The sequence below is a fragment of the Monodelphis domestica genome, chromosome 3 (genome assembly GCF_027887165.1).
Source record: "Monodelphis domestica isolate mMonDom1 chromosome 3, mMonDom1.pri, whole genome shotgun sequence".
NCBI lineage: Eukaryota > Metazoa > Chordata > Mammalia > Didelphimorphia > Didelphidae > Monodelphis > Monodelphis domestica.
Window position 1 is genome coordinate 324,425,981 of NC_077229.1, and position 19,133 is coordinate 324,445,113.

At 35.4% G+C, this 19,133-nt stretch overlaps 1 protein-coding gene across 3 annotated transcripts in view; it reads right to left on the reverse strand.

The window, feature by feature from the left end:
- Window positions 1–19,133, reverse strand: part of C3H8orf89 (chromosome 3 C8orf89 homolog) — a 61,945-nt gene that overhangs the window by 16,690 nt on the left and 26,122 nt on the right. For 2 of the 3 annotated variants that reach the window (XM_007486970.2, XM_007486971.2), the window contains 2 exons: window positions 13,431–13,581; window positions 7,218–7,273 (listed from right to left, as the gene is read on the reverse strand). The exons of the other annotated variant lie outside the window; for it this stretch is intronic. In XM_007486970.2, the coding sequence (XP_007487032.2) occupies window positions 7,218–7,273; window positions 13,431–13,581 (207 nt within the window). The remainder of the gene's footprint in view (window positions 1–7,217; window positions 7,274–13,430; window positions 13,582–19,133) is intronic. 3 annotated transcript variants of the gene reach the window in all.

A 19,133-nucleotide genomic window follows, 5' to 3' on the forward strand; every position in this document is an offset into this window, starting at 1 on the left:
ATAGCTTTTTAAAAGTTTAAGTGAAAGTGTAAGTAAAATAGAAGTAATGATTCTGCAGGATACCTGGAGATCAATGGGCCACTAAAATGTACAAGTGGCAAACATGGACTGAAATGATAAATTTAGAGTTGCTCCTGACTTTAAAGATAGGAACAGAGAAATAGGCATGTGTGCTATGCTCAAATGATATAAACAGAAATTAAACAGTTTCTGCTCTCAAGGAGTATATAAGATTACTAGGGGAAGATAATATTAAACAAAGGGATATGCAAAATAAATTCTATACAAAGCAAAAAATAAAAATAGGGCAGAAAGAGCCACAGCATGAGCAGTTAGTGGGGGTAGATAGGGAACCAGAAAAGTATTCAGGGATAAGGCGGCCCCTAAATAAAGTTTTGAAAGAAACGAGAGATTCTACAAGGAGAAGGAAGAGAGGAAAGATGGGATTTATTAAGTGTTTACTATATGCCAGACCAAGTGCTTTACTAATATAATCTCATTTGATGCTGTAAATCTTGAAATCTCTCAGACTTGTGAATGTTAAAAATTTCCCCATCGGGGAATTCTTAATTGGAACAAATTCCCTGCTGAGAAACATTCCCCATTTTGATGTGAGAACTCGCTAGGATCAGAAATGGGAGGACCTCTACTCCACCCGTACTTAAGACTGCTTTAGGGGAGAAAACTCCTTGCTAAACAAAGAAAGTACTTGGATCCATGCTTATGGTGGGGAAAGGAGTTCTTTGAGCTAGGCCTGTTTTTAGAATTGATACAATGGGATGCTAGGTACCTAAAAGGGTCGGGCAAGCTTTGTCTTAATGAGATTAGTTGACTCAGCTGTGTTTTCACTGGTTCAGACTTACTGAGGAGATTTGTCGACTTAGCAGGAATTCAGATGGGCAGTCCTTTGGAAAGCGTCTACAGTGATTGGTAGATGTAGGGACTTAGGGGAGGTGACATGAGAGAAAAACCCCTATATAAGAAAAAGCAGAATCTCTTGAAGAGATATCCTTTTGGAGGATCTCTGATGAGGACTGCTTGGCAAGAATCTCTTGAGAGAGGCTCTGGAGAAGGGAAGCTCTTGGAGGACAATCTCTAAGGAGGTCTCCCTGGAGCTCCTCTAAGGGGACTCTATCCCTCTGGAGGCTCTGGAGAGAGGCCTTTTGGAACAGTCTCTGGCTGGAAGGCTCTCTGGTGAAGTCAGCTGAGATGGAGCTGGCCTGGTGTCACTAGAATCCTTGTTTAGTCAGACCTTGTGGTGAGTGTTAAAAAACTGACTGATTTCTCTCTTAAGACTCAGGTCTAGGCCATATTGGCTTGAGGCCCTTCATACTTATTCCTTTCTTACTCTCCCTATCTTTCTTTGATTACTCATTGTATAGTTAATTAAAATCTCTATAAAACCCAATTGACTTGGGTATTTGAATAATTGGGAATATTTCCCTGGCGATCACCTTATATTTGATTTTAAAACCAAGACACTGTAGTGAAACATATTTCTGCGGTCAAATTTACTCACCCTCTCTTATATCTATCACAATTTATATCTTCCACCATTTTAACTCACTACAGTTTAAGACCTCAACCATTTTAAATATCACAATGCTCACATCAACCCTAGGAGGTAGGTATTATTATTATTACTCCCACTTCACAGCTGGAGAAACTGAGGCAAAGGTTAAGTGACTTACCCAGAGTCACATCACTAGTAAGTGTCTAAGGCCAGATCTTTCTGACTCCAGGCTCAGTGCTCCATCCACTGTACCTGACTCCCCCTAAAGGTGAGGAGGGAGTATATTTCAGGGATGAGAGATAACCAGTGTGAAGGAAACAAGTCTATCAGGACAAGGATTTCTAAGGCCAGTCTGACTAGACCAGAGAGTGCTGGAAAGACAGGTTGGGCAGTGAGGTTGCGATAGGCTTCAAAAGCTGGGTATATACTCCAGTACCTTCTTGCCTTTGACTTCCTAGTGCTTAACAAAGTAGCTGGCACGTGGTAGCAGAGGTGCTAAATAACTATGAGGTATTTGATCAGTGAATCATATTTAACCCAAGAGGAAGCAGAGATGACTGAGTTTACTGAGTTGGGGAATGAGGTCAGGACTTCACTTTAGGAATATCTTTGATGCTTATGCATGCTAAATCTGGGATGGATGAAATGAGGAGAGATTTGAGATAGAGAGACCAATTATAAGGCTACTGCATCAGTCCTGGAGAGAGGTGATGATGGCCTAAACTAAGATAGTGATCATGTAACAAAAATGGAAGGAATCTGTGAGATATTGTGGAGGAATGATAAGTGTGTTGACTGGAGCTATTAGGTGAGAGTGGGGAAGCAGGATTGTGTGCCTGAGTGCCTAGAAGGATAGTGGCACCCTGCATAGAAGTAGGAAAGTCTGGGAAGTTAGTGGGAATGGTTTTCTTGTGTGCATGTGCATTCTGTGTGTGTGTGGGGAGGGGGTATAAGTTCAGTTTTGGATGTTTTCAGTCTTAGATGCCTACATAAAATCTATCCTGAAATATTCCACAACCAGTAGGAATGCATGCCTTGAGTTCAGGAGAAAGACTGGGGCTAGGTATATTGATTTGGGAGCCATCTAATTTAAAAATGATAATTACAATTATTGATGCTGCTAGGGAAACAGAGAGAATAGAAGAGGGCTGTGTTCTGGGGAATACCCACAATTAGGGGATAGGATGTGTTTGAGGAGCTAACAAACGAGACTGGGAAGTGATCAGACAGGTAGGAGCCAAAAGTATACAGGAGGAAAGAGTGGTTAGCAGTGTTAAATGGTGCAGGAAAGTTTAGAAGAATGATAAAGAAAACAACTATTAGATGTCTTTCCCAGATGGCTGCCTAGGAGGTGTACTACCATATTCCCCCATAAAAACTCCAGTAAAGCCCTGAAATTCACACCATGCTGAATAATTATCAAGAGATCCAATGTGACAATACATGACTTCTTCCATCCTTGAACTACATAAAAGGTCAATCAAAAACCCAAGAGCAAAAGGGAGCAACAAAGGCAGTGCTAGTGTAAGACAGCCTCCTAGTAGAACCAGAGAGGGCCAGAGCAATGCAAGGCACTATGTCCTAAAGCAACAGTAACTGAGAAACACCTGAGAAAGGGTGAGGATCCTGGAAGTGCTGGTGGCTATGATATCTAGCATGTGCCAACAAGTGTGACTAGCAGCACTTAGACCTAGGGCTCTGAAGTCTTCATGCTGTCCTGGGAAACCAAAGAGGAGCTCAAATGTTTAGCACTCTTAAATCTCAGAGAACTGGGGATGCTTAACCCTTGAGGTAAGATGTAAGCTCAGGAAACAAGAACATGACCAAACTGGGCCATTCATTCCACCTAAAAGTGCAGTGAGGGGGTATAACCTGGCCATAACATAAGAACCTAAATTAGCAACTACAATTGAGGAAATGAGTATATCAAAGAAAACACTGACTACTATTTTTTTAAAAAATGATTGTAGAAATAGAGATTGCCCCAAAAGGAGAGCAGAATTCCATAAAAAAATTGGTAAGCAGAAACTCAAAGGAAAAATGAATTTTCTACAAGGCCTATAAATATACCTAGAAGAAATTTTGTGAAAGCTTAAAGAATGAAATAGAAGCTCCTGATGAAGGAACTGGAAGGGGAATAAATACATTAAGACAGAAAATAGTCAACCTTTTTCAAGAAATAGACTTCTTGACAATTAAAATAAACAAAAAAGAAACCAACAAAGCCATGAGACAGCAAGAAATAGTAGAGTAAAATCAAAAGATAGAATAAGCAGGAAATATAAATTATGTGATATGAAAATAATTGATACAAAAAGTCAAGAAAAGTTAATTTAAAATTCCATACTCTCTGAAAACCATGTTTTGGTATGTTTTTTAAAAATTCAGGCATTATACTTTTTTTTTGAGACTATCTCTTCCTATCTCTCTCCCAGGTTGAAAGTAATGGCTACTCATAGTCTGAATTCCACTACTGACAGGCACACAGCTTTTATCTGTTCTATTTCTGCCCTGGGCTATTTTCCCCACCTTAAGCAAAGAGGAGGCCTACCATTCCCAGGAATTCACTGTTTAGAGGTGTCAGGCTTAATGCAGATATCTATTCAGCTTAGCCTACAGCTTAGAATTTCCTATCTCAAGTGATGCACCAGGCTCAGCCTCCCCAGTAGCCAGAATTAGAGGTGATTGTCAACCTCTCTACACATAAGAGGATCACTTTCTCATCTCATACTGAAATAGATATGAGGTCTTATCAATGTAGATGGTTCCACTAAGGATGCAGATTAAACCTATTCATGTATGCCCATCCCTATGCAAGCCCTCCCAGAAATTGCCAGAAGGAATCTACTCAACATGCTGGGAGTCTTTCATACTTTTTTCTGACATCACCAGGAAATCCATGGAGCAAATAGCTCTCCATTGTTTCTTCTTCACTTTTATTGTATGACCACTTTCAGCGTCTTTTTCTATTCATTTGTTGGTCTTTGAAACATTTTACCAAAAATCTTCTCAAGCTTTCTACAGGGATGACCCTTGTAACCCAATGGAGTTATAGCTGAGATAACTCAGGCTTATGGTAAAAATATTAGAACTTTCAGAGAAAAGCTACAGAAAGTAATAGAGAATTGTTGGAAGATATTTTAATTTCTCTAGAAACTATTAAAAAAGCTAAGTAGAAACTAATACAAAACATAAAAAGTGTGACTATAAAGTGATATGACTCTTCACAACCAAACCAGAACATCTAAATAACTATTCACCTCTTTTGGAATTGCCTTCATAGTCCATGAGTGGCTGTTCACTGACTACTTTTAATGATCTTCATCCTTTGAGGGTAGGTTTGATTTCTGAAAAGAGTCAAAAGTCATTCTGACTCAAATCAGGTGAATAATGTTCAAACTGACTAAGACCATGTTTTGGTCAAAAGACAAGTTGTGAGTACAAAGCAATGAGATTAATTTTCTAAGAGTGTCTCTAAAGACAATTCAAAAAGGCATTCCAAAAATGTGTTGAATAAGGACAGCGTTATTAGAATAATTTATTGGCTTTCAGAGTAACTACTTTGAAGGGATGAATACTTATTTAGATATACCAACCATATTGAGGGCAATAAAGGCCACACTATCTTCCCTCTCCCTACCAAATCTATCTACTCATGAGCAGCATATAATCATAATCTCAGTATCTATAAATGGTAAAGCTATAATGGGAAGTTCAGAATAATTGTAAAAGTTAAGATAAAGTAGATGATGATAAAAATAAAGTATCCTTATTTGAAAATGTATTTTCAAAGAAAAGTTATATAATAAATGTCTTATTATGATAGTTCTAAATAATTATTTTTTCAGTATGTACCTATATTTTTTACTTTCTAAACTATTTTTTTAGGGGTGTTGCAGACAAAAGGGTGGTTGTCATAAACTGTGACTGTGAAAATGTATAAATGGCCAAACTGTAAGGTTTTGGCCACACTGGTAAAGATAAATTTTAGTGTCTTGATTTTATATTAAAAATAAAGTGGTTGCCATGGGAAAAATTCCCCAAATATGAAATACCCAAGTTAGCTGGGTTTTATGGAGATTTTAATTAATACAAATGAAGGAATTAAAGAAAAAGGAGAGAGAATAAGAGAAATATAGTATGAAGGGCCTAGGCCAAAATGGCCTAGGCCTGTTTGGCCTAGGCCTGAGCCTTAAGAGAGACTAGTCAGTCTTTTATCACTCACCACAAGATCTTGTTCCAAGCAAGCTCTAGTGTTCAGAGAGACCCTCCAGTTTCCCTCAGGAAGCTCAACTAAGTTCAGCCACCAAGAGACCTTACCGAGAGATCCCAGCCCTTAGTTCCTGACCTCCTTTTAAAGAGAATTTTCTCCTATGTCACCTCCCCTAAATTTTCACATCTACCAATCACAATACATGTTTTCCAGAAGACTGATGATTCTTAATTCACATCTTCTTTTGTTAATCACCTTCTCTGGGTAGACTAAAACTTCACACTTCTTTTGTTAAGCTTGCCTTTTCTTTGCTTGACCTTTTAGTGATTAATTTGACCTTCATGGGTACTTAACACCCTTTTGTATTAGATCTAAAGCTAGACCTAGCTTAAGGGCTTTTGCCTCACTATAAGTATGGGTTAAGTACCTTCATTGTTCACTAAGGAGTTTACAACTTCATCTTCCCCTAAGGTGTGCCTAAGTATGGGTGGAGTAAGGTAAAGTTCCCAATACATTCCTGATCAAGTACCTCCATTGTTTAAATGGGAATAGCCTTAACCATAACCTTAAGATAATGTTCCAAGGTAGAGTTGAGAAATTTTAAGATTCACAGGCCTATGGTCAATATTTGAATAAACATAGTTCTGGTTTGTTCATTAACAATTAACAAACACAATTAGTCTCTTTATAGTCACACTTAGTCATTAAAATATTAATAATTAGACCTTATAACTTCTTTAAATATTTTCAGCCATTTGTGATTGGGGTTGCTGAAACATGGAATCCAGATATTCTCTACATTCTGGTTATCATGTTGGTCTACTGAAAAAAAGGCAAGCCAGATTTTGAATGGAGATTTACAGCAATTTTTAAATTACCTTTCTCATTTTTGTTTGTTGCAGCTTACTTACCTATAAAAGTATTTATACTTTCATATACTTCTTGACATCTACATTGTTCCTCCTAACTTTTGTAAAATTTAAATTAATATCCAATAACTCCAAGTATTATATTTTATAAGTTTTATTAATAATCACTTGAAGTAGAAGAAAATAAAGAACAAGGTACAAAATTTAAGTATGACCACGTGTAAAAAATTTTCCTGCCTGGCACTCACTCAACCTCCCCCAACCACATTTGGGGGAAAAGAGAGGGCGGAGCTTCATAAAACTTTTATCTTCCCTACATTAGCACATAAGGTGAGAAGTAACATGGGAAGTTGGGAAAGAGAGCTCTGGGGAGCAAAATTTAATTATATGCTTTCCTGATGTCATCTAATCCAATCCCTTTCATTGTAGAAATGAGAAAATCGAAATTTAGAAAGTTTAGGTGACTAGGAAATGGTACAGTCACATCTCAAATCAGAGTTCCTGACTACTGAGAGGTACCATGTTCTTTCCAGTATACAAGCCTGTCTCAGATAAAGGAAGTAAAACCATTCTAGAGATCATAATAGAAATATTTGAGAGAGAAAATAAACATTCTGCTCACATTCTGTTTTCTCCGGATTTGATAACGTGTCTCCTGTTTGGTTACTCTTCACTGACCTAAATAATGACATGTAATAATCATTTTTATATAAAATTACTTTTGTACACTATTAAATTAAATCCATTAGAATTGAACAGTATACTTAAAATGAAATTCATTTAACCGTTTTGTAATGTTGCACTGAAATGATAGCCTGAAAGCCTAGTTTAAAAAAATACAAGTGAGACTACAACTGGCATCTGCCATCAAATATCAGCAAACTGCATGCTCCTCTGAAGAAAATATAAGCTTCTTGAGGGTAGAGATTGTTGGAGTTTTTTCCATTTTTGTTTTATATTCACCACACCTTACACACACTGCATCTTAAAAATGTTTGTTGCATTAAATTGAATCATGATTGTCATTGGCCATGAGATGAATCCTAGAGAAATGGATATTGGGCCTCTTCTAGTGGATCCTTATCATATATCATTTAATTGGATAGAATTTAATTAATAGTCAATTTAACCAGTCTGAGTCTTTGTGTTTTTGTTTGTTTGTTTGTTTTGACACTGCAATATCCCTTAAGCAATGAATCTACCCTTTTAATATGGGCACTACCATGGGAAAATGCAGCTGCTCTCATTTGGCATAAATAGTTCTGAGCCTCAGATTGGAGAGATCCAGGTACAAATCCCACCTCTAAAATTTTAACTAGTTTTCACTATAGGAATTAATCATTTTGATCCTCAGTTTCCTTATCTGTAAACTAAGAATAATGTGGCCTGCAATATTTTGTGAGGATTGAGTAAGAAAACTTCTACAAAAGATATTCTCTCAGTTTCAAAAAACTATTTTAAAAAGTATTCCTATGGGAGGTCTAGGGGTCAAAAATGAACATAAAATAGACACTTTCATGTTTTAAAAATTCTATTCTTTTTCAGAATGCTCCTAGGGTGCAAGAAAATGATGGAAGGTAAGTGGGTTTATCTTCACTCAAAACTAAAATAATATTAGGAAACACCTTTAAAGATGCTGAAAACATTCCTAAAATATAATTATTCTTTGCATTTCACAAAGTTGAATGAGAGTATATTAGCCAACATAGAATTCTAGGGTATAACTTCACAGAATAGAACAGATCCAAAATAAAGAAAATGAAAACAGTAGAAGATTTACTGTAGTTAATGAAATGGACAAAATGCTTAATAAATGTTTGCTCAATGAACAATTAATAAATGGGCAAATGGGGAGAACTTCTTTAAAATTAAAACTCCATTACCTTTAGAATAATATGACCCCCAAATAACTGTAACAGAGTTAGCAGGAAGCCTACTAAGTAAGATACTGCTATGCCTCCCAGGTATACCTAACCTTTGATTCCTTCTGGAGCTTAAAAAAAGTTAAAAACTAAGTAAGCACAAACACAATGTCAGAGACTGAAGAATAGCTTGATTTTAAATCACCTTCCTTAAAGAACTGTGATTTCTTTATTAAACTGGACCTCTCTTCTTTGTACCCTCCCTCTTTCATTGTTACTGGGATCTATACTCCCAATATTTTATCTACATCTTCATTATTCCCATCTTTTCATTGCTCTATATCCTTCTCGTTATTTTCTAAGTTTTCATAAAGTATCTTAAAATAATACGTAACCGGAAATGAAATTATTATTTAAGATAAAGAGACTTGTGTCTACTCTCCTCCTCAACTCTCACAACTGACCCTAGAGATTCATAGCATTAACTATTCCTTGCAGTGGGTGACTATTGGTATAATTTGGATATAAAATAATAGATAGATCTATAGGAATAATTTCAAGGATAGTTGAACATTTAGCTATTTAAAATACTGTACATTGTAATTTTTTTGTAAGGCTGCTTGGCAGTATCTATATTAGTGTAATATAAAGTTTTATCAATTAGTTAAAATTATAATTAAAGATAGAATATATTCTGTATTTAACTTTTAAATGGTGTTCTGAATAACACTAAATTATTCACAATATTCATTTTACTAAGATGAAATTTTGCCTATCCATTAAAAAATTAATCAAGGGGGCAGCTGGGTAGCTCAGTGGATTGAGAGCTAGGCCTAGAGATGGGAGGTCCTAGGTTCAAATCTAGCCTCAGACACTTCCCAGTTGTGTGACCCTGGGCAAGTCACTTGACCCCCATTGTCTAGCCCTTACCACTCTTCTGCCTTGAAGCCAATACACAGTATTGGCTCCAAGACAGAAGGTAAGGGTTTAAAAAAAAAAAATTAATCAAATGGTATTTTCACACATCTATCTACAACATGGAAGCATTGTGTTGCCTCTGAGGCACTAGGGAGACAGACAAAAATGAAAGTCTCTGACCTTTTAGAATGATGACCACAATGATATTATTTTTAAAAAAAGAGAGAGAGGAGAGGAATGAGGAATGAATGAGGATCTAAAAGAAATGTGGTTTTTGCTTATTTTTTTAATCGATTTGTTGTTATATCAAAATACTTAGTCTTGTTTTATGATGTTATTCCTTATTTTTATAGTTTACTTGATGATTTGTTTTCTTTTTGTTTATTAAGCTTATAATTTAAAATAAGTTTTAAAATTACTATGGATCTGGATTTGGGGAGGAATATGTAACATTCCATTGCTTGAAGCAATTAGTATTTTCACCTGTGAATCAAAGCATTTAGAAAACATCAACATAGGACATCCTCTGATTTGGATGTTGTTCAGGACATAACAATAAAAATGGAAAACATCATAAATAAATAAGTATATGTCTCTTCCATGTTGATATATAGCAGATTATTGAATAAAAGTTTATCTCCATGGTTATACCCAGGATATCATGAGGCTCAAATGAGATAATGGATTTAAGGCACTTTGCAAAATTTAAAGCACTCTCTAAACACCAGCTATAATAATTATTATTATTAGCTTGTAGTCACCAGGCCTTAGTCTAGTGATGACTTCATTCCCTGAACTTTCTGCTACATTCCTGCTGTGCTCAAACAGTGTTTACAGAGCATTAGAGGGGTGTACTGGTAAATTTCTAACATACATGCATACACTTTGAAATTTACCCAACCTTATTAACACTTTCTTAAATCTAGACAATCCACAAAACAATAAATCAAACTCTGATTTGTAATTGCCAATTTCTTAGGTACATATGTTCACACAGAAAATATAAGCACATGAGAGCTGGTTCCAGGACATCCTTGGTCATATCTGTCTGCAATTTTAAAGTTATAATTATAAGCTTTTTGTTTTTCCCTATTTCTTATACTCTTTCCCCCCCTAGTACTTTGTTCCTATGCTTAGTTTTGCATATATTAATTTGATTCTAATCTCTTCCCAAAGACTTTTCCATCTCCCTCGGCAAATTCCTGTTTGGTTGCTTTATTCAAAATTTATTTAAAATTTTAATTTCTCTTTCATTTTTCTTTATTACATTTCCCTTTTCCTCATATCCTCTTAAGTAATAATCTTTGGTGGTAATCCTTTTCAAGAAGTGTTCATTTACTTCTTTATTTTTATCTTTTGATATATTATTCTGAATTTTGTTTTCCCAGGCAAAAATATTTATATACCTTTTTCTTTATTTTATATCCCTCAAGTAAGTTATTGCTTCTGGTGATCAAATGTTGTGCTACCTCCTTTGTCCCATTCCTCTGTCAAAGAACTTACAGATCTCAGTACATTCTTACTTTCCTTTCCTTTATTTAATTTATTTGGATTGAGATTTCTGCTGGGCCACATTCTCTAGGAATATCAACTTATGAAAGAGGAAACAAGGTTTGGTGGGAATCACATATAACATAAAGAGACCCAGTCAATTCAGTTCCCCTAATCATCACTACTTAGCCCTAATAAGTCCAATATATCTTATATCTCTAGATCACAGTTTCTTAAATAGATTTCTTTGGCAAAGTAAAGAAATCTATGGGTTTTTAAATACAAAAATAAAACATAAATTTGCAAAGAAAATTAATTATGTTAAAATGTAATCATCAAAAAAAATTTATTTTAAGTTCACAGATCTCAAGAAAAGAACTGCTACTCTAGCACTATCCACTAATCCTTACAAACTTGGATGCTGGTCACCCCTCACAATGCATACACCCCATCTCCTAAGGCAGGCTATGGTCCCGGGAAGTACAATTCTGCTTTACCCATAGTAATCTCCTAAAATTCCCATTCCCCCATATATAAGTCTATTATAAGTCTCTTTCCACTCCTTAATCTATTTCCTCTTTATTCCTTCTACTTCAAGTGATTATTAATAAACTTAATAAAAATATAATTCTTGGAGTGTTGTTAATTCATTTAAATCCTACACTGCCATGAGATCATGCTACAATGATACACTTCATCGCCCCTTCCCTTACCCTCCTCTCTCACAGAGCTCAAACCTTATTGAGAGACTGAAAAAAATATCATCCCTTTGGCTGATCACATTCAGGTCAGCTGGGATTACATCTGCAGCTTTCCTTTGCCTCTTGCCTCCACCTTCTTCACTCAAATGATTTTCATTATGTTATTTCCCCAATCAAGAAAGGTACTTGTCCACTTAATATAGAAAGATGAGATTTAAACCAGGGAATATTAATTCAGTTCTTCTTCCTTCTCTGACTCTTTAAATTCCCCTTTAATTTTTAGCCCCTTAAATCCTGTTGTTCCTCAATGATCTCTCTTTTAACTTTTAATCAGTTTTTTATTGCATATATATATATATATATATGAGAATTGATTGAATAACATAGTTGTTTCTAAACAATTGTACTTTTTTGTTTTTCTTGTGTCTCTCTTCCTTGGAGTCTTTGCAAATAGAATCCTCTGCTGACCTCTGGCATTTTTGTTTTTATTTTTGGTTTTGTTTTTTTTTTCCCAGGAATGACTCAAGATACTTCTGTACTGGGGGTATCTGGGTGGCTCAGTGGTTTGAGAGCCAAGCCCAGAGAGGGGAGGTCCTGGGTTCAAATCTGGCCTCAGACACTCCCCAGCTGTGTGACCCTGGGCAAGTCACCTAACCCCAATTGCCTAGCCCTTACCACTCTTCTTCTGCCTTGGAGCCAATATTTTGTACTTTAGTCCAAGACAGAAGGTAAGGGTTTAAAAAAATACTTCTGTCCTGAAAGCCTTTCTTTTTTTTTCATTGAAGATTAGGTTCAACTCTTTACAGGGTATATTTTTAGGAATATATTCCTTTCTTCTTTGAAATATTATATTCCAACTCTTCTTATGAATGCAGAGTAATTCTGTGCTATGGGAACAGATATTTCTTCAAAGCAGAAGTCCTTTTCCTGACTACTTTCTAAATTTATTCTTTAGCATAAAAATTCTGAAATTTAACCATTGCATACTACAGAATTTCATTCTTACCCCTCCCCAATCTATACCCCTGCCAAAGATAAGAGAACAGAGACATCTCTATGGTTTTAATGAGGTTTATATCTTTTTTTTTAAGGAACTTTTCTTCTCATCCCACTTTATTCAATTACCCAAGAGAGTTTTAATGTTTGTCCACTGAATGCAGGGTTCTATACCCAGCACAGTGGAAAGTTACAAGAGAAATAGTAGAAACTATCCTTGGTTACTTCTTATAAATGAGTCATCAAGAGAAATAATTTTCAAACTCTATTGCAAAGGTTCTTAACCTGTATTCAACAAAGTGTCCAGGGATGTATTGTAGGGAGACTGTGACTTTGGCTAGGAAAAAATTATAGCTTTATTTTTTATTAACCAATAACAGAAATAATATTAAAAATATTCTGAGGGAGAATCCATAGGCTTCACCAGAATACCAAAAGGGTTTATGACTCAAAAAAAGTTAAGAACTCCTACTCTCAAGTCACTACAAGTAAGAAAATTTCCCAATAGGCACATTTAAGTATTTTTTGTTATTTGGATTTTGTGAAGTTTTTATATTAAAAACTTCCAATTCTCTCATGAAGAAGTTTTTTTTTTTTGTATATAAAGTTTTGCCAGTCTAATCATAAAACCACTGGTTTCCAAAGAAAACTATATAACTCCTTTCTGTCCTTTCATATTTAGCAAAGTAGGAAAAACAGCTAACATGTAGAAATTGTCAATTGAAGCAGAAAATTTAAATTCTTTTTAAAGATATTTCTAAAAGGTAAAAAAATAATCAAAATCACTTCCATAAAGAAATTCCTATATCATTAGTATTATATAAAGAAGCATTCTATAAAATACATTTAAATTTCTATAAAGTCTACCTGATTTTAGGTGTCTTCAGAGTAGCACATGAATTTTTTTTAAGTACATCTATGGGAGATGTTGTACTGGTTCTGTATCTTTCCACTTCTGGTAAAGACGGAATTGTAACCACTTCCTTCAAATCTTCCAGACTAAATATTGAGGAGTACTCTAATTGAAAATATTTTCAAAGATATGCATGTTATCACTTGATTATATATTCTTATATTTAAAATAATATATACTAAAATTTTAAAATCATTCTTTTAAAAGTCAACAGTATTTTGAATTCATATGGTATCTTTTGCTTGAAAGATTTTTATTTCCACATATAATTTCATTGAAGTAATTTTGATTTTACTATTTTAACGTTCTTAACCCATTTCAGCCATAGACAAATATATATAAAGCTTCAGAATCCTCAAGGATAGGTGAGAGTTAGGTATAATGACAATTCAATAGAAACTTAGGAATCTTCTATTTCTTTTCTTTTTTTTAACCCTTACTTTCTCTCTTAGACACAGCTCTAAGACAGAAGGGCAAGGGCTAGGCAAATAGGGTTAAGTGTCTTGCTTAGAGCCACACAGCTACCCAGGTCCTCCCAACTCCAAGCCTGGCTTTCTATCCACTTATGCCACCTGACTGCTCCCAAATCTTCAATTTCAATTACTCTGAAGGCTAACTCTGATCCATCAAAAAAGATATAAGGAAATTAAATGAAAGATATAATGAAACTCCAAAGGAGTCTCTTTATCTTTCCATGCTATGACTAAGAGTCTGCTTCTATGGCTGCAAAGTGTTAACATTGCTCATTCTTCATCAAATTCCATTAAAGGCACGGATAATAAGAGTAGTGAATAATTCCAAAACTGAAAGTGGGAGAAAATTAAAAAACATCCCTGAAACTCACATAACACACCAGCAATTCTATGGATATTTAAAATTTGAAATAAAATCATATGAACAGAAATATAATAGCTATAATCTGATAAAGCTATGTTCAATGAGTACTAATATTCAGTAAGTAGGGTACCGTTGAAAGCTGTCAGCTCTTTTGGTCCAATTTGGTCCGATGGTGCTGATTTTCAATGCACTAAATAGTTCTCCTCTAATTATAGGTGAGCCACCTCAACTAGAATATATTGTCTTTATCATTGGTATTTGTCTTTTCATGTATTATGTCCTTTCTCTAACTAATCTGGAAATTCTATGAGGGCAAGAATTATGTAATTGTATCTCTAAATCTAGTTTGATTATCTTTATATATGAGGTATTCAATAAAGATTTGTTGATAGTAATCATAGATTTAGAACTAGAAGGGGACCTTGAAGCCCCTCTAATCCAGGGACTCTTAAGTTAGGGTCCATGAACTTTTTTTTTAATTTTTGATAACTATAGTTCAATATTATTTGTTTCTTTTGTAATCATATGTATTTAATTTTAAGTATGTACACACTTTATTCTAAGAAGGAGTCCACTGACTTCTTCAGACTGACAAAGGGAAACACAAAAGTGTTCACCTAAAAGTGAAGAACCCCTGCTCTAGTTGAACCTCTTCCTTTTACATAAAAGGAAAATGAGGCCCAGGGATCTTAAGAGATTTGACTAAGAATTAAATAGTTAGCAAGCATTAGGGCTAGGGTTTGAGGCAGGTCCCGAGTCCATATCTTTTTCTATCACTCCTTGCTTATTAGGGATCATGATGCTAGTGATGATAAGTGCCATCTAGTGGCCTGAAGTTCATATAACTTCTGAAGGTTATTCTGAATGACAAGTCAGTCTAGGAAAATCTAACTCATACGTTCATGAAAACTGTTTCCCTCAGTTAAATATGAAATTGTATTTAGATGAAAATTAGAGGAATATTCAAAACAAGTTTTGTTCTGATGAAGTGAATTTCTTATACTCCAGCTTCTAGCAGTGAAACAGTCACCTATGGCTCCTCTCCCTCCACAGAGGTATGTATAATCCTTACAATTCCTTTGGCTACCCCATGAGTTCAGGCCCTCATTACCTCTTGGCATAGATTAGTGTAATAGCTGTGAATGTGAAATCCCCTACTCCCCTTAATTCTGTAATACTTCTTTAATCTCTTTTCTGTTTTAAGCTTTTGACCTATTCACATTAGGCACATTAGGATGACTAACAGTACATTCTTCTCCTATTTGGGGTCTGGGCTTCTTTACTCACACTAAGTGAAAATACACATTCTATATCTACAGGACTAAGTACAATTCATTCTGTGTAATGCACTGGGCCAACCTTGGGAGGAGCTGCATGCTGGGTTCAATAAAACCTGAGGGTACCACAAAACCCTCTGCAGACTCATCACTGTATGAGGAATATACATGCAGAATACTCTAGGTGTTTTATTTTTGGTGTCCTGGCTAATAAATTTCTGCCACACAGCCTATTTCTAGGACTCCTAGACTCCAGGCTCTCCTTACTTCACCCTACATAGGTCTGATCAGGTCAATACACTAGTCTAAAACCTTCTACGGTTTCTTACCTTCATCTGTATTAAGTATAGACTTCTTTATCTAGTGTCCAAATTCACTATAATCTGGCTTCAGTCTTCTTTCAGACATCTTATATTACTTCCACTTGATGTTTTCTATGATGCAACTAAATTTAACTGTCCCCTGAGAACACACTATGCTGTCTTACCTCTGCTCCTTTGTTTTTACAATTCTCTCTATGACTATCCCTCTGCACTGGTGCTTTTTTAGCTACCTCTGTCTGTGAGTCCAAGGGGAAAATCCCATATTTCCTCCTCCTACTCTAATTTATGCTCTTTGTGACATCCCTTTCCTGAGCCCCTCTGATTGGGATGATCCCAATCTCAGTCCGGACAAGAGGCGGGTCTTCTGGATGCCAGGAGTCACCATGTGGTCTTTGGAATGGCTGCACAGTTCCAGTACAGTTCTCCCAGTATGGTAGACAAGACGAGGGAGAACTTCACCCATAGCCTCAGAGAGATAAGTTTCAGTGATTCAAACATGAGATTTTTTTTTTTGTTGCTTCAAAATAAAAAAACTGATTTTGGAATGTCAAAAAGGGGTTCAGATTAATATTAGGGAGAGATATTAGTCTCCCCACTGAATCATTCCATATATGATATCCATACTTTTCAGGATTATCTCACCAGGATACATGAGAGCCCAAAGGTATTATACATTCCATGGAGAGTTTAACTATAATTGAGCATTTCTTAACATAGTAAAAATGACTAATAGATCTACTAACAAGGAGCCAGTAGAAGGTATTTTCCTTTTTTTAGCACAAAGGGTTTTAAAATCAAAATAAAATATCAGCAGGGGACTGGGGGGGGGCATCCTGAAGGGGATGGGTGGCCCAACCTCCACAGTTCAGTTCATTATATCCAAAAACTCACACAGAGTCTCATGATGTAGTGTCTGATTTCTGGGGGCATCTTCTATTGCTGTTAATTTTTTAGGCCATCTGGAACCATGATAGTCCTCATGGCATTTTCTCTGGCAGATCTGCTTTCCTGGTCCAGGTTAATGGTACCCTCTTTTCCTAAAGTTGGTTTTTTTTTTTAAACCTTAATACAAAGAATCTATAGGATAGCTTCACATTGCTTCCCTTAAGAGGATGAGATACTGCCAAGGATCTAATCCTATAAATAAGTACATACATAACATCATGGTAACAAAAAAGAATGTTCCTTAACAGTATATGTTCTTTTACAACAACAATAGGCTTGGTATGGAATGTACATATGGCTAGGTAAAATATTTAAGAATGCATTAAATAAGTCATCCAAATGAAATACAAATAATCCTTCCCAAAAGTAAGGAAAAAAGACATTTGTGTGTGTGTGTTCGTAATTAAAATTATAACAAGTCCCTGATACCTACTTTCTAGTAGAGATAGCTTATATCCTATAAGCATGTAGACTAGGTGAAACAATATTGTAATTATCTATCATCTACCATGACTAAAGAAAGTTACCATAACAAAAGAGAGAGACAGAAGTATGACAAAGGGGAATAATAAATGTGATTCCTTAGAGTTGATCCACCATATAAGCAAAGTACAATATGATAAAAGCTTTGAGAATGGAAAGCTAACTTTCAACAGTTGCAATTTTATGGAAGGCTACACAGAAAAGATGTTCAGCTATAGAATTTATATGCAGGATCAATAATGTGAAGAGAGGCTGTTCATAATTTGACCAAAATTATGAGGGATCTGATCATTGTCTAACACTCATATACCTATACATAGTTATTTCAATACTTCATTTCATCTGTGGTCTTCACCAATGTGGCTAGTTCCTTCACTGGCACAGCTTGTAACCCACCCATGCATACTCTGTTCAAATCTTATCCATGTCTTTCTATAAATCCTTCACAGAAAATGTACTCAATAGGTTGAGATTCTGCCTCTATAAACCTTAACATAATGTTCTCCCCATTCCTAACCAAACTGGTCCCTTTCCGATCATTCAAATACTTAAAGATTAATTTTTCTTTTTGCTATCTCACAAACAAGTTTTTTTTTGGTAACATGCTTCAACATAGGTCTTACTGTATTTAGGTTACATGAAACTCTGATTCTTTTGAAACTGTCATGATCCAGAACCTGTATCCTTATATATATATATATATATATATATATATATATATATATATATATATATATATATATATATATATATATATATATATAAAACTGGGAGCATATTAGAATTTTTAAAAAAATGTATTTCTGTGGCAAGGAATGGCATTGAAAGTATTACATGATTTCCCATGTTGAATCCAGTTCATTCTCCTCCTCTTCAATCAATACTGGGCCTGGTTTACTAACTATAGTGTTTGGATTAATTCAAATGACTGTATGTCATAATCTGGGTAATATACATTCATTCATTTGGTTTTACCTGTGTAGAGGCTAAGCTAATCTTTTCTGAGTGGCTGTGGATCTCAGAGGAGAGGCATTTTAGCTTTCTGGGCTTCAATGTAATCAGCAAAATGATTTTCCACAAATGCAAGATCTAGAAAGCCTCATCACCAATAAAAAATTTCTTCCTTTTGAACCTCCATCCACTGTGTAACATGCTTGGTAGGGGAACTTTAGTGTAAAGTCTCACATCTGATGTATATCATATCTGACCTTGGACAAGACACAGCCTCCCTGAACTTCGTGCCCCTCATTTGTAAAAGAAGAGGGTTGAAACAGATTATCCCTTCCAGTTCCAGCCAATGATATTTGGCAAGCATGTTTTCCTGTTTTATGCCTTTGAGAAGCAACATGGTTACAATAGATAGAAATTGGTCCTGTAGTCAGGAAGGCCCGGTCACTTATGACTTTTGGCTGTCACTTCACCATTCACTTCACCAAGAAAAGCCCAAGTTTGTTATCCTTCAACAACTTATTTAAATTAATATATAGGCTTGTGGGGTATATGATATGTTTTGACTCTTGATTTATAAGACCTTGGGGAGACCTGAGAGATGACCAACCTGAGAGCCATCCATCTCCACTGTTATCTAATAATCTCTTTCCCCTTTCCAGGCTTACCTACTTGAAGAAGTTATCTACAGCTGGTACCTCCCACTTTCTTTTTTCTCATTCTCTTAACTTTCAATCTGACTTCTGACTTCATCATTCAAGGGAAATTACTTTTTCCTAAGTTATTAAGTGAGCTCTTAACTGCCAAATGTATTTTCCCCAATCCTTGTCATTCTTGAGTAATC